Source organism: Juglans microcarpa x Juglans regia, chromosome 5D (genome assembly GCF_004785595.1).
Source record: "Juglans microcarpa x Juglans regia isolate MS1-56 chromosome 5D, Jm3101_v1.0, whole genome shotgun sequence".
Lineage (NCBI taxonomy): Eukaryota > Viridiplantae > Streptophyta > Magnoliopsida > Fagales > Juglandaceae > Juglans > Juglans microcarpa x Juglans regia.
In genome coordinates this window covers 15,987,737-16,008,979 of record NC_054602.1, presented here as the reverse complement: position 1 = coordinate 16,008,979, position 21,243 = coordinate 15,987,737, and the positions used below count along the sequence as shown (strand labels likewise).

Genomic DNA, 21,243 nt, shown 5'->3' with positions numbered 1-21,243 from the left:
TAGTCTTCTCACCAACAAACCTTACTTCTTGGTTGGCTCTCTTTTAAAGCCTCTTGATTTTATCTATAAATATTTAAGCTTGCTATCCAGTGTTGTAAATGTTATATTTCCTTCCTACAAATGTTTGGTGTTTTATGTCCATTGAATATTTTGCATGTTGTGCTTCAGTTGGTACCAATGTTGGGGACATTGGGTTGTGGGAAGTTGGTTCTAGGGAGCGGTTAGTTTTGAAGAATTTCAAAGTTTGGGATCTCAGTGCTTGTTCAATGCCTCTGCAGGTGTGTCCCTTCTCTTTTTTTTTTTTTTCTTTCATTAACGATACAAGTTAATGTTAGTGTTTTATCCTTAATGCTTATAATAGTAGAGTAATTGGAACTTGTTTACCAATAAAAAAATTGTAGAGTAATTGGAACTGATATTGATGAATTTTCAGGCAGCTCTGGTTAAAGATCCTGGTGTATCTGTTAATCATGTGATTTGGAGCCCTAACGGTTCTTTGTTTGGTATGCTTAATACATTGGAGGTTTTCACTCCATGTACACAACTAATATATATCTTAAAGGTGAACTAGACAATTAGATGATGTCTTCTTTCTATTCCAATTACAGGAGTTGCATAGTCCAGGCACATCGTTCAAATATATTCTTATCATGGGAATGATAATATACAGTAGCACCTGGAGGTATATCTAATATAAATTTTTCCGTTTCATTCTTTTTGCACTTTAACTTCTATGGTATTTGAGATGCTATACTGAAAGTTACTTTAAATTTACTGATATAGATTGATGCTCATGTTGGCGAAGTAAATGACATCGCATTCTCCCACCCAAACAAGCAACTTTGTCTGATAACCTGTGGTGACGATAAGACCATCAAGGTCGGTTGGTCTTGTTGCATGTTTGGTCGTTTTGATGTTTTAAGTTGAGGTAAATTTGTCATTCCTTCCTAATCTTGTTTGGTAATTGTAGGTGTGGGATGGCACTACTGGTGCAAAGCAGTATACGTTTGAAGGTCATGAGGCTCCTGTTTATTCTGTCTGTCCTCACTATAAGGAAAACATTCAGGTATCATTTTCATTTGTGATTTTTTTTTTTTTTTTTGTTCTGATTGTTTTAGTTGGATGCTTTGAGCTTATTGTGGTTATTGGTTTGGCCTTCCTTTCATGGATTCTTCCTTAAGTCCCAATATTTTTGTTCCTAACATCTTTTTTGTGCCTTTATACTTAGTTTATCTTTTCAACTGCACTGGATGGAAAGATAAAAGCATGGTTGTATGACAACTTGGGATCTCGAGTTGATTATGATGCTCCTGGTCGCTGGTGCACGACAATGGCTTACAATGCAGATGGTACCAGGTAATAAAATGAACCTGTTGTGTTGGTGCTGACTGTCCTTTGCTCTTTGGTGGGGGCATGGTCAACTAAATAGGGTTTTATTTTTTTAACCTTTGTTTTTTTAAATAGGCAACTTTCAATGTGTACTTTTACATCTATTTTTTATGTATTCTAAACTATCCATTGTTTGGTTGGTTTATTTTTTTTTAGGAAATTTGGACTGTGATCCAGTTTTTTAGGTTTGGTCTCTAAAAAAAAAATAGATGACTTTCAATTTTTTTGCATGTTATGTTCTGGTTGTTTTTTTTTTCTTTACTTAATCTGATTTGTTGGTTTGTTTCTTGCAAGGAATTTGGACTTTTTGGTTTGAAGTTTATGCTGTTTTGAGGTTTATTCATAGTTCATAATTTAGGATTTTATTTTACTTTTTTACTTTGTTTACTCCAATGTTTGGTCGCTGAGAAAAATAGAGGGAAATAGAAAAATGTAATATCAGTAATGAAAGTGTGGTGTGTCTTTGTGTTTTGAACTTAAGTGCCTGTGAGGTATTTGACTGCTACGTTCCATCCTACTAACTGAATACCAAATAATATGCAGTTTACATACATATGTGCATGTTCACACCTTATAAAACACATCATGATATACTCAGTTCATTCTTTCATGTAGCGATGGGGAACGAGTACATATCAAATGGTTCATCAGATTCAAGTATCATGCTATCATACCAAATGGATGTGTTTGGCTTGGAGGAGCACTATAATTTTTTTTTATCCCAATTTGATCGAATAGATATGTTTCGAATTATGAGTATAAAATTAGTTGAAGAAGTATTGCATGTGTTGCTGGATCATAATGACCTTCCAGTCATAAGATGATTGTTTTAATTTGAAGTACATAGTTTTTTATTGAACTTAAATTGCTGGTTAGACTTTCTTATTGGTTACTCTTTGAGATTGATTTTTCCTCTCCGAATGGAATTCTGTATCACACGTAGAGAATGATAGAGTGTTCACTATATGGTGAACACAAGTATTTCGTCTTTGTTTTTTTGGCATGCATATTATTTTATTATTAGGTTATTTTCTCTCAATTTCTTATTACATGTTTTTACAAGAAATTTCTATTTTTAAGAATATTTTTCATGTTTTTGCAATTGGGCACACGTGCATTGCACGTGTTTGCCCTTACTAGTATATATATATGTATGTATATTCAAAGTTAAGTACTAAATTATATATCTTTTAACGGTTTTCTTTTTCATATTGGGAAATATATAATATTATTAGTAGTAGTAGGTGGCTTAATTTGTTACGTGACCTAACACCCGCCAAGTGTCCCCAAATTATTATATATAAAAGGATATAGTCATGTGCGTACGTAGGTCAATGGTTAGAATATTATTATTAGCACCTATTATTTTCTTTCTGTCTCTCGTCAACACATCGCTCTGTCTCTGATTTCTATCATCACTATCATCATCATCATTAGAGTCATGTTAGCGTATCGTCCAATTTTGTAGACTGTTGATCGTGCCTAACACAGAAGTGACTTTTTTTTTTTATATTTAAATATTTTTGAAAAAAAAAATATTAATATATTAAAAAATAATTTTTTAATCATTATGTAAAAATAAAATTTTTAAAAATATATATAAGGGAACAAAGTGAGTACAAACTGAAGCCCCCGTTATTATTATTATTATTATTATTATTATTATTATTATTATTATTATTATTACATGTCTCTCAAATTCGATCCCCGTAAAGGTTTGACTCGGGATTCGTGCATGAATTTAATAATTTTGTTAATTAGCAGCCCTAGCTAGTCCCCATTGATTTGTCCACCCTACCAATTATTAAAGGTCGTTCAATATATATCTGATATTCTATTTTATATATATATATATATATATATATATTATATTTTGATCTATACCTACGCACACACTTTTTTTTTTTTTTTTGAAGAAATCGGATACTTCATATTAAAATCATCCAAAAAGATTTTGAATACAATGAGAATGATTCTCTACATGGATGGATTCTTCAAAGAGGTCTAAAGAACTCTTTGCCAGAGTATCAACCACTACGTTAGCCTGCCTAGGTACATGCTTAACGGACCAAGGACTAACTTGTTATAGCAACAGCTTGATGTCTTGACAGATTAGGCTAGATGAATTCCAACAATCCTCCCTTTCATTAATAGCTTTTACCACAGTCATGGAGTCCCCTTCAAGGATTATATTTGAGAGACCGAGTTCGATACAAAACTGAACTGCTCTTAAGGCTGCCAACGCTTCCCCTAGCAATGGATCCGAGAAGGAAGCTTGAGATGATCTGAGAGTGCCTATAACCAGTCCCTTGCAGTCCCTGATCACTACTCCAATGCGTACCTTGCAATGGATTTTGTCTATGGCTGCATCCCAATTCACCTTGAAACTGTCAAGCGGTGGCTTTGTCCATTGGATAGGGGTTTTCACTAGGACTTTTCTGCTTCTGAGGGCTCCTTGCCGTATTTAAATCTGATATACAAGAAGAGACAAGGTTAATAACTTGTTGAGGGGAGGAGAATTGAGCTTCAAATATCCACTTGTTCCTTCTAGACCAGAGTTGCTTTGTTGTGAAGGCCAACGCTTGATGTTCCTCCTCTAGAAGAGTAGAAAAGAGTTGTTCCTGAATTATACTGAAAAGAGCCTCAACCACTCTGCATTTTTGGAGTTTTCTCGTGCTGTTACACCACACATCCTGAGCAGCTGAACATGTCCAAAGAGCATGTGAAGTAGTTTCTGGTTCAGACTGGCAGATTAGACACAAAGGTGAATCAATCACTCTTCTTCTATGCAGGTTCACCTTGGTGGGGAGTATGTCCTTGGCAGCTCTCCAAAGGAAGATTTTGAGGGCATTTGGGATCTAAAGTTTCCAAATGTGGTGCCATATTCCTATGGTTTGTGATGGCACTAAGGTTTGTCCAAGCTTTTCAGTATTAAGAGATGTTTGAAGGTGATATGCAGACTTCACTGAAATTTTGCCATTTACAGTGCATCTCCAAGTCAGTTTGTCATTGCTTTTGCATGGACTGATGTGAATCTTTTGTATGATTGAGACTTCAGCTGGACAAAATAGGTCTTGAATCAAAGGCATATTCCATTTAAGAGAGTCTTGGTCAATTAAAGAGGCCACCGTAGCCTCTTGTGGCAGAATCCTTGGCAAGGATTGGATTTTGTAAGAGGATGGATAAGGGATCCATTTGTCTGACCATAATTTTATACTTTGACCATTCCCTACCTTCCATCGAAGGCCTTCAAGTAGTAGAGGTCTTGTTGTTGTGATGCTTTTCCAAACAAAGGAGTCTCCATTCCTTACTTTTGCATTGTAGAAAACTTCTGAAGGGTAGTACTTTGCTTTGAGTACACGAGCTATAAGTGAAGATGGGTTTGTGAGGAGCTTCCATCCTTGCTTTGCCAAGAGAGTTTTGCTAAAATCTTCAAAATCCCTGAAGCCCAATCCCCCTTTTTGCTTTGACATCCCCATTCCCTGCCAACTGAGCCAGTGCATCTTGGATTTCTAGTCCCTCAAGCCCCACTAGAAGGATTGCATGCTTTTGTTGATGTTCCTCAAGATACTCTTAGGGATTAAGAAAATACCCATGCAATATGTAGGAATTGCTTTGATAACTACCTTTAGAAGGATTTCCTTTCCTACTTGGGAAAGCAAATTGGTTTTCCAGCTACTGATCTTGCCTTTGATTTTATCCAGTATATGGTTGAAGGCCTTTGTTTTGTTCTTGCCTACATAGGAAGGCAGACCTAAGTATTGCTCAAAAGGACCCGAGGCTTGAATCCCTGCTGAAGCCAAAATGGCTTGCTTGATATCAGGCTTGGTATTCTTGCTGAAAAAAATGGAAGATTTCCCAAGGTTGAGCCTCTGACCAGAAGCCAATTCATAAGCTCTTAGTGTGATGTGTAATCTTGACCATTCCAAAACCTGAGCCTTACAAAATACCAGGCTGTCATTTGCAAAAAAACAAGTAGTTAACAGTAAAGGAGCCACGGTTGACAGGAATTCCAGAGATGAGTCCCTTTTGTTTAGCTTGGATTAAAGCAAAACTAAGCATATCTAAGCACAGAATGAAGAGATAGGGGGAGAGGGGATCTCCCTGTCTAATACCCCTGGTAGGTTTGAAGGATGCTTGAGGGGTTCCATTTAGAATGATGGAATAAGAGACAGTTCCAACACATTGCATAATGAGATCAACCCAACCCTTATCGAAACCCATCTTCAGTAAAACAACTTGTAAAAATGAACATTCTATTCTATTATAGGCCTTACTCATGTCGAGTTTGAGGGCCATAAATGCATCCTTTTGCTTCCTCATTCTGTTCTGCATGGAATGTAGCAGCTCATATGCTACAATGGTATTATTTGAGATTAACCTGCCAGGGACAAAGGCACTTTGAGTTTCTGAGATAAGAGAGGGTAAAATGTTTTTTAGTATGTTTGCAATGACCTTTGCAATGATTTTGTAGAGTACATTGCAAAGGCTAATTGGTCTGAAATCTGAAACGTACAAGGGGGAGTTCTTTTTGGGGATTAAGGCAATTAAGGTATTGTTTATGGCCTGAAAACCAGTTTTCGGAGTGAGCAATTCAAGGACCGCAGCAACTATATCATTCCCCACAATAGACCAATGAGTCTGAAAGAAAAGGGCAGGAAAACCATCTGGTCCAGGAGAGCCCAGTGGATTCATCTAAAAAAGAGCCCTTTCAATTTCCTCTCAAGTGTAGTCCTTAGTAAGGTTGGAGTTCATCTCAGCAGTGACACTAGTATTGAAATTTTCCACAAAGTCTTATACTCCTACTGGATTGGAGGAGGAAAAGAGATCCATGAAAAAAGCCTGAAATTCTCTCCCAATATCTTCCCTAGTTGTAAAGCAATCACCATTCTCACTCTCAATTTTAGTAATCAATTTTTTTTTCTTCCTTTGAGTGGCACACTTGTGGAAGTAATTGGTATTTCTGTCTCCATCTTGAAGCCACTTTTGTTTGGCACTCTGGCGCCAAAATAAATCCTTTTCCTCCAGCAGAGTGTTCATTTCCTTCTGAAGAATTCTGAGCTAAGCATTATCCATTCCAATGTTGGCTGCTTGTAAAGAGCTTAATCTGTCCCTTTTTTGAGCTCAATCCTGCTGGGATTTTCTTCTTGACTCATGGTTCCATTGTCTCAATTGGAATCTGCATCTCTCAAGACCCCTTCTGGTCACATCAGCTTTGGTTCCATCTTTGAGAGAGCCCTGCCATGCTCTTTTAATAATCTCCTCACATCCCTCCTTCTTGTCCCAGGCAACCTCATATCTGAATATCCTCTTTATTAGATTTTGAAAGTGAGCAAAGATTTTACTGGCAATCATGATAGGGTTATGGTCTGAGCATTGGACAGGCAAGGTGATGACTGAGTTAGTGTCATAGAGGTGTTGCCAAGCACCATTGACAAGGGCCCTATCTAGCCTCTCTTTGGTGAACTCTGAACCGTCTCGATTGTTACACCAGGTGTATTGGGAACCCTCAAAACCAAGATCACCCAAATCCCAGTCCATTAGAGCTTTTCTGAAATCATCCATTTGTTTGTTTGGCTTGGAAGGTCCACCCATCTTTTCCCCATGAGAGATGGTTTCATTAAAATCTCCCATAATAAGCCAGGGAGTGTTTGAGTATGTTTTTAGTAATCTAAACAGATTCCAACTTTCTTTCCTCTTTGCAGTCACTTGATGGCCATAAAAGCCAATGATTATACCTTTTTTGTTTGTATCCTTATGAATCATTTGTAAAGAAATATGGCTGAGGGAATAGGATATTAGGTCAGCATTAAGATCATTCTTCCACAGCATTGCTAGGCCCCCACTCCTGCCTACACAATCCATCACAAAACTACAATCAAAGCCTAGTCTGTTTCGAATAACCTCCATTCTGTTTCTTTTACATTTGGTTTCTATTAAAAAAACCAAAATTGGGGACTTGTCTCTCACCAAAAGGTGGAGTTCTCTAATTGTCCAAGGATTCCCAAGCCCTCGGCAGTTCCAGGATATAGTGATCATGGGGAGAGGTAGGACTGTTCAATAGCCTCTGCCATTTTGGTTTGTTTGAGTCTCTTAGACACCCTTGTAGGTTTAGAGGTAGCTGCATTCTTTCTCTTCTTATTCTTGGGTTTACTGGATATTTCAGGAATTGAAAGCATAGTTACATCAAGACTAGGAAGCTGACCACCTCTGGCCCTTCTTTTCCAGTTTGATAAAAGGTAAGATTCGTTTTGTCTCGTTGGCATCTGCGAGGTACAAAGGTTTGAGGGACTTACATTGTTGCTGACTATTGTAGGAGACATGTCACGGTTCGGGAGTTGGGTGTCAGTATGCCCCATGCTGACTTTTCTAGCTACTGATATGGGGATCTCGAGGCCAATTGGGGTTTCCTCAAAAGGCAAGTGGGAGTTACCTCGGGACCTTGCATGCAGCAGGTTGTCAACTTCCTTCCCCTTTTCTTGTAAAAAGTCTGGTTGCGATTGTGCCTTTGAGACTGACTCCAGTGAGATAGTTGTATCCTGTCTAAAGTTGTTCCCGCCCAAATCAGAACCCTGGCCATCGGAGCTGCCTTGCCGACCTTCAGCTGGTCCTCCCCTTCCTTGTTTGCTATTTCCAGGTGGGGCGTGTTGATATTTGGACACTGGACTGGCCCTGAGCCAAGGTCCATATTGCTGTTGAAGTCCCTCATGTGATCTTCCATCCGAGGCCTATCCTGAGCAGCTTGAGCTCGGATGCAACAGTACACCACAGTGAAAACAAAAGGATGGCAGACGCTCATATCTAATGAAATCCAGATACGTGACCCTTCCATATTGATTAGCCTTCCTCTTGGCAGTGGCTTGGAGATGTTTAGCAGCACCTTAACCCGTAGCACACCACCCCATGCTCTACCTTTGTTATCCACATCCACCACCAGTACTTTCCCCACACTAGCTCCCAGTTTTTCTCCTATGCTTTTGTTCATTCCAGCAAACAGGAGGTTGTGGAGCTGGATCCAAAATGGTTCGAGAGAAAAGTCTACATCCTTTAGTGCAACCCTTTCTGCACACTCTTGAAGGCACACCAGGTACCTATCGAAGGACCATGGTCGCCCCGCTAGAACCCTTGTTTTGACATTAGTATCAGCAAACTCTATAAGAAACTTGTTCCTAACTATCTCCTTAAAAGACAGGTCCCCTTCAGCTTTCCATACTTTCGTGATGGTAGCTTTAAAAGCCCCTCTGTTTACTTCCTTGTCTGACAGCACCAATGCAACCAAGCAGGCGTGGCTTACTTCTCGTGATAGTAGAATTTCTTCCTCTGGAAGAAAGATTTCTTGTTGTTCTTCCTCTCTTAACTTGAGGCTCCCGCAAATATGAGAGAGCTCCTCTTCCATAACTGACGCTCGAAACCACTCTCTACCACCCTCTACCGATCGAAGATCAAAGAGACACTATGTTCCTAAGAGCATAGAGAGAAAAAACCTCACAACCATCAAGGACCAACTAATTCTCTCCTACGCACACACTTGTATATATATAATTAACTAGATGTATATCTCTGTGTGTGTATAAGGGGTTTGTGAGGAATTAAAACATTGATTTATTGACTTATTCAGTCTTCGAATTCAGCCACATTAATAAACATATACAAGTTATCAAGTTTTCCATGACAACTAAGCATAATTAACTAGATGTATATCTCTGTGTGTGTAGAAGGGGTTTGTGAGGAGTTAAAACATTGATTTATTGACTTATTCAGGCTTCGAATTCAGCCACGTTAGTAAACATATACAAGTTATCAAGTTTTCCATGACAACTAAGCCAGTTGAAGCTACCCCACCTGGTTCCATACTAGGCGCATGCATATCTTGGGGTTGATCAATTCTATAGCTAGCCCTCATGATTGATTATTTTTCCTTCAATTTTTCTTACGTCTACCCATTGGAATTGTTATAACTGGAATTCTTTGTAAGAGTTTTATTTAAACTCTATATCCTACACATCCATATTTTAATGAGTTTAGAATAACTCAATACTTATTACTTAATTGATGAGTCACAATAGAATTTGATTAACTCTAATGAACTCTATATAATCACAGTGGGACATAAAGTTTCTAGATTTCTTGATGGTCAAAAGTCTATAAATATTACTGACGAGTTAAGAGTAATTCTGACCTACAACATCATTGTGCCTCTAGCCATCAAGAGACACTTAGAGACTAAGTTGTTAGGGCGATCATTCAATCATAGTCATGTCAGATTCTTTATCAAATTGATGTAAATGAATGTACATTTTCTAACTATTATTATTTATTATCGTGGATCATAGAAAAAGAAGATCCGATTATTAACTTTCATGTTAAAATATTTAATATTCTTTTGACCATATTCTACTCTAAATATATAGATCAAAGAACCCGCTTCAAATGAAAATTAATGCTCAGCCTTGAGTAAATATAAATTTGTTAATGAATATTACGAGCTAGTGTACGTGACCGATTGATTTAAAACCACATGCATGGTACGTATATTTATATGTTCATGGATAAACGACTCAATATTACACGCACACATATATACATACTATAGAATTATGTCACGTGAATAGTATATAGTGTCAAGACTTTTAAATGGAATAATTTTTCTAATAATGAAGGAGACTATACCTATAACATTTGTTATTGTTCTTATAAATTTTCCATATAATATGGAATGTTTAATAAATGTTGTATAGCACATTTCACATATTTATTTCTATAACGTTAGTTTAGATTTTTAAATTCCAACAAAACTTATGAGAATGCGCCAACTGTAAGTGGATTTTGGTAAATAATATAAAATGAAAAGTAATAAACACGCGTATCTGTATACAATTTTATTTTTTAGGTCGAAATGGAAGAGAGATACTCAATTCTCACATGACGTACGCGCGTGTACATGACATTGCAGTTGTGGATATATATTATATTTGTAATTATCTTAAGATTCAATATTAGGCAGAAGAAACGCATGTTTCAATGGCAATATACGTATATACAATAATATTGATATGGAATGTCAACGCACGTCTATATAACAAGCTGACGTGTCGGCGCCACTTCTTATCTATTTTTGTTTTTTTTACGAGTTTCTTTGCCGCACATGATCATCCTACTTATATTGCCAATCCAAGGACTCGACGGACAAACCCAACCCTTCTTAATTACAAATGCACTAATGCAGAATCAAAGATTACCAAAAATAAGAACTTCAGTACTACTGCCTGCAGAAATGCTTTCATGGCTCCCACTTCTCCTACTCTCCATCTCATGAATTTATTCCGTTTCAGCCACCTCTGGCTCAGGTGTGTTTGGCAAGTGAGAGTATCTCAAGTACTCTCACTACTATTCTTTATTTTATTATTACATTTTACTTACTTTTCTACTATTCATTACTTTTCACATACTTTTTACTACTATTCAATATTTTATTATTACTTTTTCATTACTATTCACAACATTCTCAACACTTGCAGGTATTTTGAGGTATTTCATTACCATTCTCAGCTCATCCAATCTCTACGGCTATCTAAACTCCCAGCAATGGCTCCTACTCTTCTGTTTTGCAATCTTACATCCGGGACCTCCGATTCAACATGTCCACAACCCGAAAACCTTATCTCATTCTCACTACTTTGCATGAGTCCCATATTCAAGCAGCCATGGTTTTTGCTCACAGGCACAACCTGCAAATGAAGATCAGAAGTGGAGGCCATGACTATGAGGGTGTTTCTTATGTTGCCGATGTCCCATTCTTTATCCTCGACATGTTTAATCTCCGTTCCATTCACATTGATATGGAAAGGGAGACAGCTTGGGTCCAGACCGGGGTAACTCTCAGCGAAGTTTACTACAGAATCTACAAGAAAAGTAAAACCCATGACTTTCCTGCTGGTGTTTGTCCCACAGTCGGTGTCAGTGGGCATTTTAGCGGAGGAGGTTATGGCAATATGATGAGAAAGTACGGCCTGTCAGTGGATAACATTATTGACGCTCAGATTGTCGACGTTAAGGGCAAACTTCTTGACAGAAAATCTATGGGAGAAGATCTGTTTTGGGCCATTACAAGTGGTAGAGGAGCCAGCTTTGGAGTGGTTGTTTCTTACAAAATAAAAATCGTTCGCATTCCAAAAATAGTGACTGTTTTCCGAGTTGAGAAGACCTTGGACCAAAATGCAACAAACATCATGTATCGGTGGCAACATGTTGCAGATAAGCTGGATAACAACCTTTTCATCAGGCTTATCCTGGATGTGGTAAATGGAATTGATGGTCAGAATACTGGAAGAGCTACATTCCTTGCCTTGTTCCTTGGAGACTCTGAAAAACTTCTCTCACTCATGAAAAAGAGCTTCCCTGAATTGGGATTGAAAAAATCAAATTGCAACGAAACCAGTTGGGTTCAATTTGTGCTTTTCTGGACCAACATCCCTCTCTGGTCAGCAAACAATGTTTTGCTCAGCCGAACACCTCAATCTCTGACCTACTTGAAGAGGAAATCAGACTATGTGAAGAAGCCAATTTCCAAGGATGGGTTGGAGGTGATTTGGAAGAGATTGATTGAACTGCAGTACGTAATACTGACATTCAATCCTTATGGTGGAAGAATGGCTGAGATTTCGGCATAGGAATCTCCATTCCCACATCGAGTTGGGAATCTGGCAAAGATTCAATATGCAGTAAATTGGAATCAGGCGGGGCAAGAGTTGATAGGTTACTATATAAATTTAACAAGAAAGCTTTACAGTTACATGACTCCATATGTGTCCAAGAATCCAAGACTGGCCTTTTACAACTACAAAGATCTTGACCTGGGTATCAACCACAACGAAGAGGACAGTTACTCGGAAGGAAAAGTTTATGGAATCAAGTATTTCAAGGGTAATTTCAAGATGTTGGTGAAAATCAAGATTGAGGTTGATCCTGGTAACTTCTTCAGGAATGAACAAAGTATCCCTACTCGGCTGCACAGACGGTAGTGTATGTGTATACACACACAGTATTGGTGCCTAGCTAGCTAGGATTTCAACGCTTAAAGTATTTATTCTTGTGTGTACTATAGCTATTTGATTGCTAGAAATATTTGTTGAAAAATGTAAAATATTGTTGTTCTTTGTTAAAAATAAAAACAAAGCTGATCATCCGCTGTGAAAACAGAAATTGAAGCAGTTCCAAATATATGTATGTATGGAATAGCTAGCTAGCAGTAGCTATTGATGAGTAATTTAAAGAAGAGCCTTGTTAGTAACAAATCTTAAATAGTCAAATTTCGTAGAAATATTTTGTTAAAAAGTAAAATTTATTAATAAAAAATAGTTTTTTTTATATATTTGTTTTTAAATAATATCTATTTTATTTATAAAAATTTTTGCGAGATTTATCTATTTATAATTTATAAAAATTAGTTTTAATAGTAAAAGTTTGATCGGTACTAGAAATTAAGGCGCGGTTTGGTTACATGGTATAAATGAAAACTTTTCCTCTCATTTGTATCGTACACTAGTTTTTCCTATTCAAACACAGTATATTTTGTCTCTAAGTCTTAAAAATATGCATCTACTTTAATAAATAGTAATAAATAATAATAAACAGTAAACAATATGTGATCAACGAAAACTAACAGTAAACAGTAGGTGAACAGCGCATGAACAAGGAAAACTGACAGTAAACAGTACTTGAACAGTAGAAACTGACAATAAACACTTCATAAACAGTAACATTTTCGGGTCTCTAATTAATAGTGGAATACACATCTTTTTCAAATTTTAAGAATTTAAAATTATCTCATCTTATCTCATTTTATAATTCAAACACACAATTTTTTATAAAATATTTCATCTCATTTTAACTCAAAAATTTTAATATTATTTAAAATATCTTAAACTGTGTAATCAAACGAGATAAATATTATCTATAGAGTTGACATATCTGGTTTTTAATTTGGTCAAATACAAACCATCCATTCATTCCTTTACAGTACGGCTATGTAAATAGTAAACATATTTACGACAGATTAAAGCAGTACGTTAATCTATAATGAAAAACGATGGATAGATAACATTTTTTTTAATAATCTTTTAAACAAATATATTTTAAATGATAGATATTTTTATAAAATATCTTATAAAAATAATAGCACTTTATGTAAATCCTACATTTTAAAATATGACTGTATACAGAAATTAAGTGTGTCATTACTCATGCATTATTTGTAGAACTAATTGGATATATATGTAAACTGATAACTAATAGAATAAATACAAGTATATGTAAGTGTGCACCATGTATGTGTGTGTATATACTGAAGAATTGTCGATGTATAAAATGAATATATATATACGTTGATAACATTAAAAAATTAGAAATATTAATGTCAAAAGATAATATTAAAAAAATCATAAACTTGAGTTGAAGCACAAAAAAACAAAGGAAAAAAAAAAGATAAAAGGACAGATAAATTATAAAAAAAATAAAAATAAAAAAGAGAATGAGAAGACATATTTAAAGTTACAAAAAAAATTAAAATTATATTAATACATTTTCGAATTAATTAAATACCATCTAAGTTAATTTAAAATTTACAAAAATACCATCAAAACTAAAGAAGATTATAAAACTAGCATTAAAATAGACTGGAATGAAATAGGACCTCGAATGCCATTTTCGGCCGTAATGATCGAAACGAGCAAGGATTTAGAACAAAACAGAATGAGCAGGTATAGTATACTATATACTACATCGGCACGAAATTCCAACTGAAATGGCTGGAATGGAACTGATTTGAAAACTATTATTAGTACTGTATATGATTAGTACTGTATATTAGGGGTAGGTAGCGGGGCTTTGCACCCTGTTACCCTAATAAATTAGTACATATATATTTATACACATTTATAAATATTTTTTATTATTTTTATTATATATAAATATAGTAATATATATTAAGTATAATTTTTATTTAATACTTTGTGTAAGTTGTAATGTAGTCTAGTGTAGCTTTTTTTTATAAGAGGCCAAGACAATACAAGTCTCATACTTAAACAATGTGGCACTCTATATTGCCTAGGCATATGCATTACTCATGAATTTATTAGGCCTAATTAATTTGTAACACGCCCAGCACGAAGCTCGTGTTCTAAAACTTTTTTTTTAGGTTAATATGTATGAAAAACCTACTTGAGATTGAATGAGTAATTTTTAAAAATGTTATGGGCCGAAAAATTTATTTTGGTAGGATATGAATTTTATTGGGCTAGATAACTAGGTTAAAATTTTAATTATGGACCAAGTGAAAATTTGCCCGAAAAATTTATGGGACAAGTTGTATTATTTTTAGAAATTGAGTTGAGTGTCATTAGTATTTATTGTTTATGGGAAGAGTTGGATAATTCTAAATAGGGCTGTAAATCAACCAGTCTGTTCGATAGCTCGCTCGGTACTCGCTCGATTAAACTTGAATCAAACTCGACTCGTAAAAAAAAAGCTCGTTCGTGAAAGCAGATACCTGCTCGATTTGTAAACGACCCGCTCGTTAAGACTTGCTCGTTTATGCTCGAGTCGACTTGTTAGCTTGACTCAATCAAAACTCATTCATATATTGAAAATATATACATATACCTATGTATATACATATATATATATATATATATATTAGCTAATAATATAAGCATACTACTTTTATAATTAAATAAATAGTATGTAATCGAATTACTTGTGTCTATATGGTGAATATACTTCATAGGTATATTTTATAATTTGTATAATAATTAGTTGATAAAATTTGAAAATTGCATATATTAGTACGTGAGAACCATATATGAAATAGATATATGATATTATATTAAGTGTATGTATTAATAATATATATAGGTATATAGGTATATAATATATTGTTATTTTGGATAAATATCAATTAGTTAAATATTAATTGTTTATAAATTTTTAAAAATTTTATAATTCAATAGAGGTTCTACTTTTTAGTTGTATAAATTCAATAGTAGATATTTTATTTTTTATTTTTTTAATTTATTAATTATTAAATCTTATTCAAAAAATTAAAAAATAAACAATTCGAGCTCGAACTCAAGTTTGACGTCGGCTCGACTCGACTCGAACTCGTTTATGGGACGAACTCGAGTTCGAGCTCGAGTTGAGAGTTTAGCTTATTGAGTCAAGCTCGAACAAAAAATAAAAGAAAAATCTCGAGTTCAAGTATTTTGAGTCGAGCCGAGAGACCGGCTCAGCTCGATTACAACCCTAATTCTAAAAGTCGAGTCGAGACCGAGACAGATTAGTATCTATTATATACTCTATCCAAGATATGGATCCAAATACTTTCAAATGGGCGCCAAAAAAAAAAAGAAGCCTGCTTCCCATCTACACTCTCCAAAGCCCGCTTCCTCGCCATTCACGTCTCCACCCCCGCTAGGATTAACCTGCATGTTCAAAGTTTTCCAAGCTAGGCCGGTTGCCGCAGCCTGTGTCTTCAGTACACCTCCTCCACGTAGCTGCCGCCAGCCACTGCCCAAGGCCTAGCCTACTGCACCTCCACGAGCCGCCAGCCCACATTACCAATGACTCATACTCCTCTGCCGCAGCAACCCACGTTAAGCGGCTTCTCCGCGCCTCCTTGCACAGGCACGGCCAAGCTGTGCCACCTTGCTGATGCACCATCGTGGGATAAACCATAGCCAAAACTCCTCCACAAAGCTGCCCTTGCACCACTAGCCCACACCCAGCATCCATCGTGCAGCACAACAGCCTCGAACGGAAACCCAATGGGTCGAGATATTCCCCGCACGACAGAACCGCCAGGCCCACAGCTTAAACCTCCGCCCTACACCACCACACAGACAGTGTGAGACCCTCCTTCCACACCTTTACCCATCCTCTGTAAAACCACCAAAAGCCCCTGTTTCCCCTACACCAAAACAGAACACCCCAAGCCATCCACTGCCCTTCCACACGGACATCTCAGCCACCAGCGACAGCACGGTGAAGCCCAACGACGTCGCCACCCGCTCCACGTCGCCTCCACTTGCACAGGAAGTGCCGCCGGTCACTGCACGCCACTCCAGATCTGCCGTTTTTCCTCTCGATAAGTGATCCACTGCCTCTTCTCCGTTTCTCCCTCTCACGTCTCTCTCTCTCTCTCTCTCTCTCTCTCTCTTCGCCGTGAGTGACTGTTCTCTCTCCCTACCCCAGTTCTTTTCCGCCTCGCCCAGTCACCCGATCGCCGCTCGTTGCTTTCCTCACGGTGAGCCCATCGCACGGTCCCTTCTCTGGGGAGTCTCTGTCTCACGATCTGTCTCATTTCACAAGTGATCATGGTGTAGCCTTCGTAATGCAAACATTTATAGATCCAAATTACGTATTTGCCCTTAACATGAAAATCAATAACAGGACTAATTTTATTTTGGGCTAGACCTTATGTTGCAGGCTGTGTTTTATAGTTGGTATTTAAGTTGGGCTTAGTCTTATTTTTATTAGCCCAAAAACTCATATTTTTACAGTAAATACATACGAATTTAACTATTAAATTTTACAACAAAAGTTCAGTAGCTATTAGTAAGATTTTAATTTTAATTTTAAACACTTTAAATCTGATTTAAGTCTATCTTACTAAATGAGTTACGCTGGTTACGTTAGATTGATATAATTATTTGAGAAATAATAGTTGCAGTCGTAATTGTGCAAACGTCGCGTAATCATTTTTAAAAAAATGAATAAATATAGGACCTATATGAAAAGAAAATTAATTTTTTAATAGTAGACCTCACACTTTTCAAAACGAGTGCACTACATTTGCACACTATACGACTGTATGTATTATTACTCTTAAATTTTGTATAAAACAAAATAAATATTAAAGTTATTTACGTAGTATGTATCTAAGTAAATGGAAAATTTTAGCAAGTATTTTTAGAAATTTAGTAATATTTAGTATTTCGTATAGCTAACTATTGATATTGCTTCGACATGGTCGTGTAAAAAATTTAGAAAAACTAAAATTGGAGATAAGCGGAGTTCTTATGCTAGACTTTGTAAAAAAAAAAAATAGGCTGAAGTTGATTTTAGAAAAATATGCATGTTTTGTTATGAAAATAAAAATTTGAAAAAAACCTCGGTCATTTTATCTACATTACTCATGAAATTCGTTTAAGAAGGGGAAAAATATTTTCTGTCATTACTGGTGTAGACATGGACTATTTTTAGCATTCTGTTTATAAACTATGCAAATGGAGTGTATATGAAAATTTGTGCATAATTATATGACAATGATCTGATTCTGTTGTGTTCTAAAAATGTTACATACTCTGATATAATATGATATGACATTTGAAAACCTTTGGCATGATATTCTGTTTGTGTTTTGTTCTGACCTTACCACGGGTGTAAAACTGTGGCATCTGTTTAGGTTGGTACTAACTTTTTTGTTTTTGATGCACCTATTTTGAAAGCAAAGTGGTTTTTTGCGTGATCTTTCTTGTGTGCACACTCAGGGCCCTAAGAATGAATAAGGGGAGGATCTCACATTCTATTTCTACTCGATTGGCCTCCAGGGTTTGCATAACCCTACCATGGAGTTAAACATGAAATTCAATTCTGATTTGATGTTTTAGTTATGTTATGCCAAAGGACTTTTGAATAAGAATAGTTTTGAATTTTCGCTCTGATATTTTTGATAACATGTTCTCTACACTCTAAAACTAAAAAATGTTTTGTTTTGCATTCTAAACTCTATAAATGTTTATGTTTACATACTAGTATGTGTTATTTGCTTGCTGAGTTGTTGATAACTTATCTCTTATCTCCATAATATTTTCATATGTTTTGATGGTTTAGTTAGAAGTCAAGAGTAAGAAGCATGAGTAAGACGAGATGATCGTAGAGGAATAAGTGTCAAATGGTACAAGTAATTAGTAGAGAGCCCTATTCAGTAGATTTATTATTTTATGTTGATTTGAGCATTTTGAGACGTGGATAATTTTTAGTGGAATGCTCAAATCAACATAAAACAATAAATCTACTGAATAGGACTCTCCAATAATTACATGTACCATTTGGCACTTATTCCTCTTCTATCATCAAATATTGCTAATACTTCTCACTCTTTATTTCTAACTGAATTATCAAAATTATATGAAAATATTATGGAGATAATGGGTGAATTATCAACAACTTAGTAAATAGAGAACACATACTAGTATGTAAACATGAGTCTTTTAACAAAGTTCAGAATGCAAAACAAAACTTTTAGTTTCAGAATGCAGATCAATCCCCAAACCATGTTATCAGAATATCAGAGCGACAGTTTAAAACATTCATATTCAAAAATTCTTTGGTATATAACAACTGAACATCATCATCATATCAGAACATAGGCCATATTTAACCCCCTTGGTTGAGTTGTGCACGCCTGTGATTAATGAAGCAGAACCAATCGCTCTTCGTCACTGAGGTGATGCACTCAGTATAGATATCACTATTATATCCTGTGGCAAGGCTAGAGACCACTATTGTATCCCGTGATAAGGCCAAATACCACTATTATTTCTCATGGTAGGGGTAGAGGTCACCATTATATCTCATGATAGGGCCAAAGGTCACTATTATGTCTTGTGACAGGGCCAGAGATGACTATTATATCTCGTGGTAGGGCATTAAATTAGAGCAAAACAGAAATGTTGGTACCCACACAATATCAAAATCAGAGTCTTCGAATTAGAACCAGAAACGGAATTAGACGAACAATCAGAATGTTATATCAAAGATTTTCAAATGTCACATCATATCATAATAGAGTATAGAAAAAATTCTAATCATTTTCACATGTTCAAAACAGATTCAGAGCATCTTCACATAACATGCATAAATTTTCAAATTTCATATTCGCTCTTTTTGCACAGTTCAAAAATAAAATGTCAAAAGTAGTTAATGTTGACACCAGTCATGATAGAAATTTTTTTCCTCTTTTTATATGGATTTCATGAGTCATTGAGATAAAACGACCAAGGTTATTTTCAGTTACCCCGGTTGGGATATCACCTCCAGTTACCCCGTGAACTCTTATTGCGCATGGCACGATATGACTTAATTATTAGGCATCGTTTCTTTCTTCGTGGCGTGTCAGTACGCCGCTTCATTTCCTCTTCTTGGGCACGTCAATCGTATTTCAACTCCTATTTATTGCCCATTTTTCCTTTTCTTTTGGTCTTCGGTCACACTTCTTGCTTTCTACTTCTTCTCTGAGTTCTTGCATTTCTCTTCTCTGGGTTCTTGCATTCCCCTTCCCTCTTCAAGTTCTTTGCCTCTTTGTGATTTCTTTCAATCCTTCCATGGCTTCCTCTTCTTCCAAGGGTGGTTGTTGCTGCTCTGGACTCCTCTCCACCTTGCGACTCTCTTACTCGACTCATTGTTGCTCTACCGGCTTCCATTTTTATGGGTTCTTGCTGGTCTTCCGTCGACACTGCCCGTGAGTTGGAGAATGCCTGGAATAATTTCAACATCCCTGATTCCTTCAAGTTGAAAGCTCCAGCTCCCAACCAGAAACCTATCGACGCCAAAGGTATGGCTATCTTTGTTGCCCTTTATCTCGCTATGTTCGTCATGGGGCTTCGTCTGCCTTTTGTGTGCCCTGTTCGCGACGTGCTAGACGTCCTAGGGCTTGCTCCTGCTCAGTTAGTGCCCAACATCTGGAGGATCTTAATGGCCTGCTGCGTTTTGTGGCGACGGGTGCTGAAAGCGGTAGGCGATGAGTACCCAGACCTAACAGCCCGTGAGTTTTTGTCTCTTCATGGGTTTAGGCATCTGGATGGTAATCTATGTAGTTTTAGAGCTCGTCGAACCTTGATTGATTTAGAGCGCAAGTACTCTCATGTGAAGGAATGGACCAATAAAATTTTCTTTATTGCTAGCTTTGGTTGGGAGTTTCCCGCCGATGAAGTTCCTAATCGGGAATTTCCCTTTAGGCCCAATTGGGCTCCTATCCCTGATGAGGATGACTACGAGGTGATTTCCCCTCGTGAAGAGGCCTGTGTTAGATTGGTGGAGTCCTGGGCTCAAGCCCACCCCAAACTGTGCCTCTCGGATGTGCTTTTAACTCCCAGTAACATTGAGAGGTTCGTGATGGTTCCTAGTCGGGACTATATTTTGGGACGTGAGTTTTTGGGTGCTCCCCAGCTAGCGGGAGATTTGAAAAACAAGAAATGTCTTGGCGAAGGCAGGAGGAAACAAAGAAATGTTAAAAAAGCTCGTGTCTCACCTCGCTCTAGTGAGTCCATCTCATCCAAAGGTGGTGTTCTACTTCCCTCGGCGGCGGGCAGAGATTCAAAATTGGTACCTCCCAAAAAATAGAGTGGGACCAAATTGAGTTCCTCTCTGGAGTTGTCGAGTAAAATTGTCCACCAGAAAGGTAAAAGCACCAAGGTGGCCACTTCTTAGGAAGAACCAATTGTTATGGATCCACTACCTCTTTCTTTGGATGACATTATGTTGCAGGCTGAGGAAGACATTGATAGTATACTCGCCGCAGAGACGGCCGCTGAAGCTGCTACCCAGCCTTCGATGATTCCGACTGATGATTCCCAGCAGCAATGTGATGATACTCCAGTAGAAGAAGACATTATTATTTTGAACCCTGTCCTCCTTACAACGCCACCTTTTGCTTCTGCTCGCTTCCTGCCCTTTGAAGCTCCCACGCCTCTATTGACTTCGCCCCAGCAAATTGTTTTTGTACCTTTTGATGCTCCTTCAGATCTACCTTGATTGGAGGGGAGCGAAGAGGGTAGTGCTCAAGAGTTAGTTGCAGCA

General features: G+C 36.9%; 1 protein-coding gene, 1 long non-coding RNA gene and 1 pseudogene across 2 annotated transcripts; 2 read left to right on the top strand and 1 right to left on the bottom strand.

Moving 5' to 3' along the window:
• Positions 1-12: 12 nt before the first annotated feature.
• LOC121264991 lies at positions 13-1,357 on the top strand. The gene is made up of 7 exons (XR_005940589.1): positions 13-31; positions 169-278; positions 434-503; positions 609-682; positions 784-879; positions 971-1,066; positions 1,229-1,357. It is a non-coding gene; the product is annotated as an uncharacterized LOC121264991 (long non-coding RNA).
• Positions 1,358-6,513: 5,156 nt separating this feature from the next.
• LOC121265729 lies at positions 6,514-6,984 on the bottom strand. The gene has a single exon (XM_041169409.1). The coding sequence runs from the start codon at positions 6,982-6,984 to the stop codon at positions 6,514-6,516; it is 471 nt and encodes a 156-aa protein (XP_041025343.1).
• Positions 6,985-9,200: 2,216 nt separating this feature from the next.
• Positions 9,201-21,243, top strand: part of LOC121265728 — a 35,551-nt pseudogene continuing 23,508 nt past the window's right edge.

What these genes read in the sequence shown, in the direction of transcription:
- LOC121265729 (XM_041169409.1), bottom strand. Translation starts at nt 6,984, where the DNA reads ATGGGTGGACCTTCCAAGCCAAACAAACAAATGGATGATTTCAGAAAA.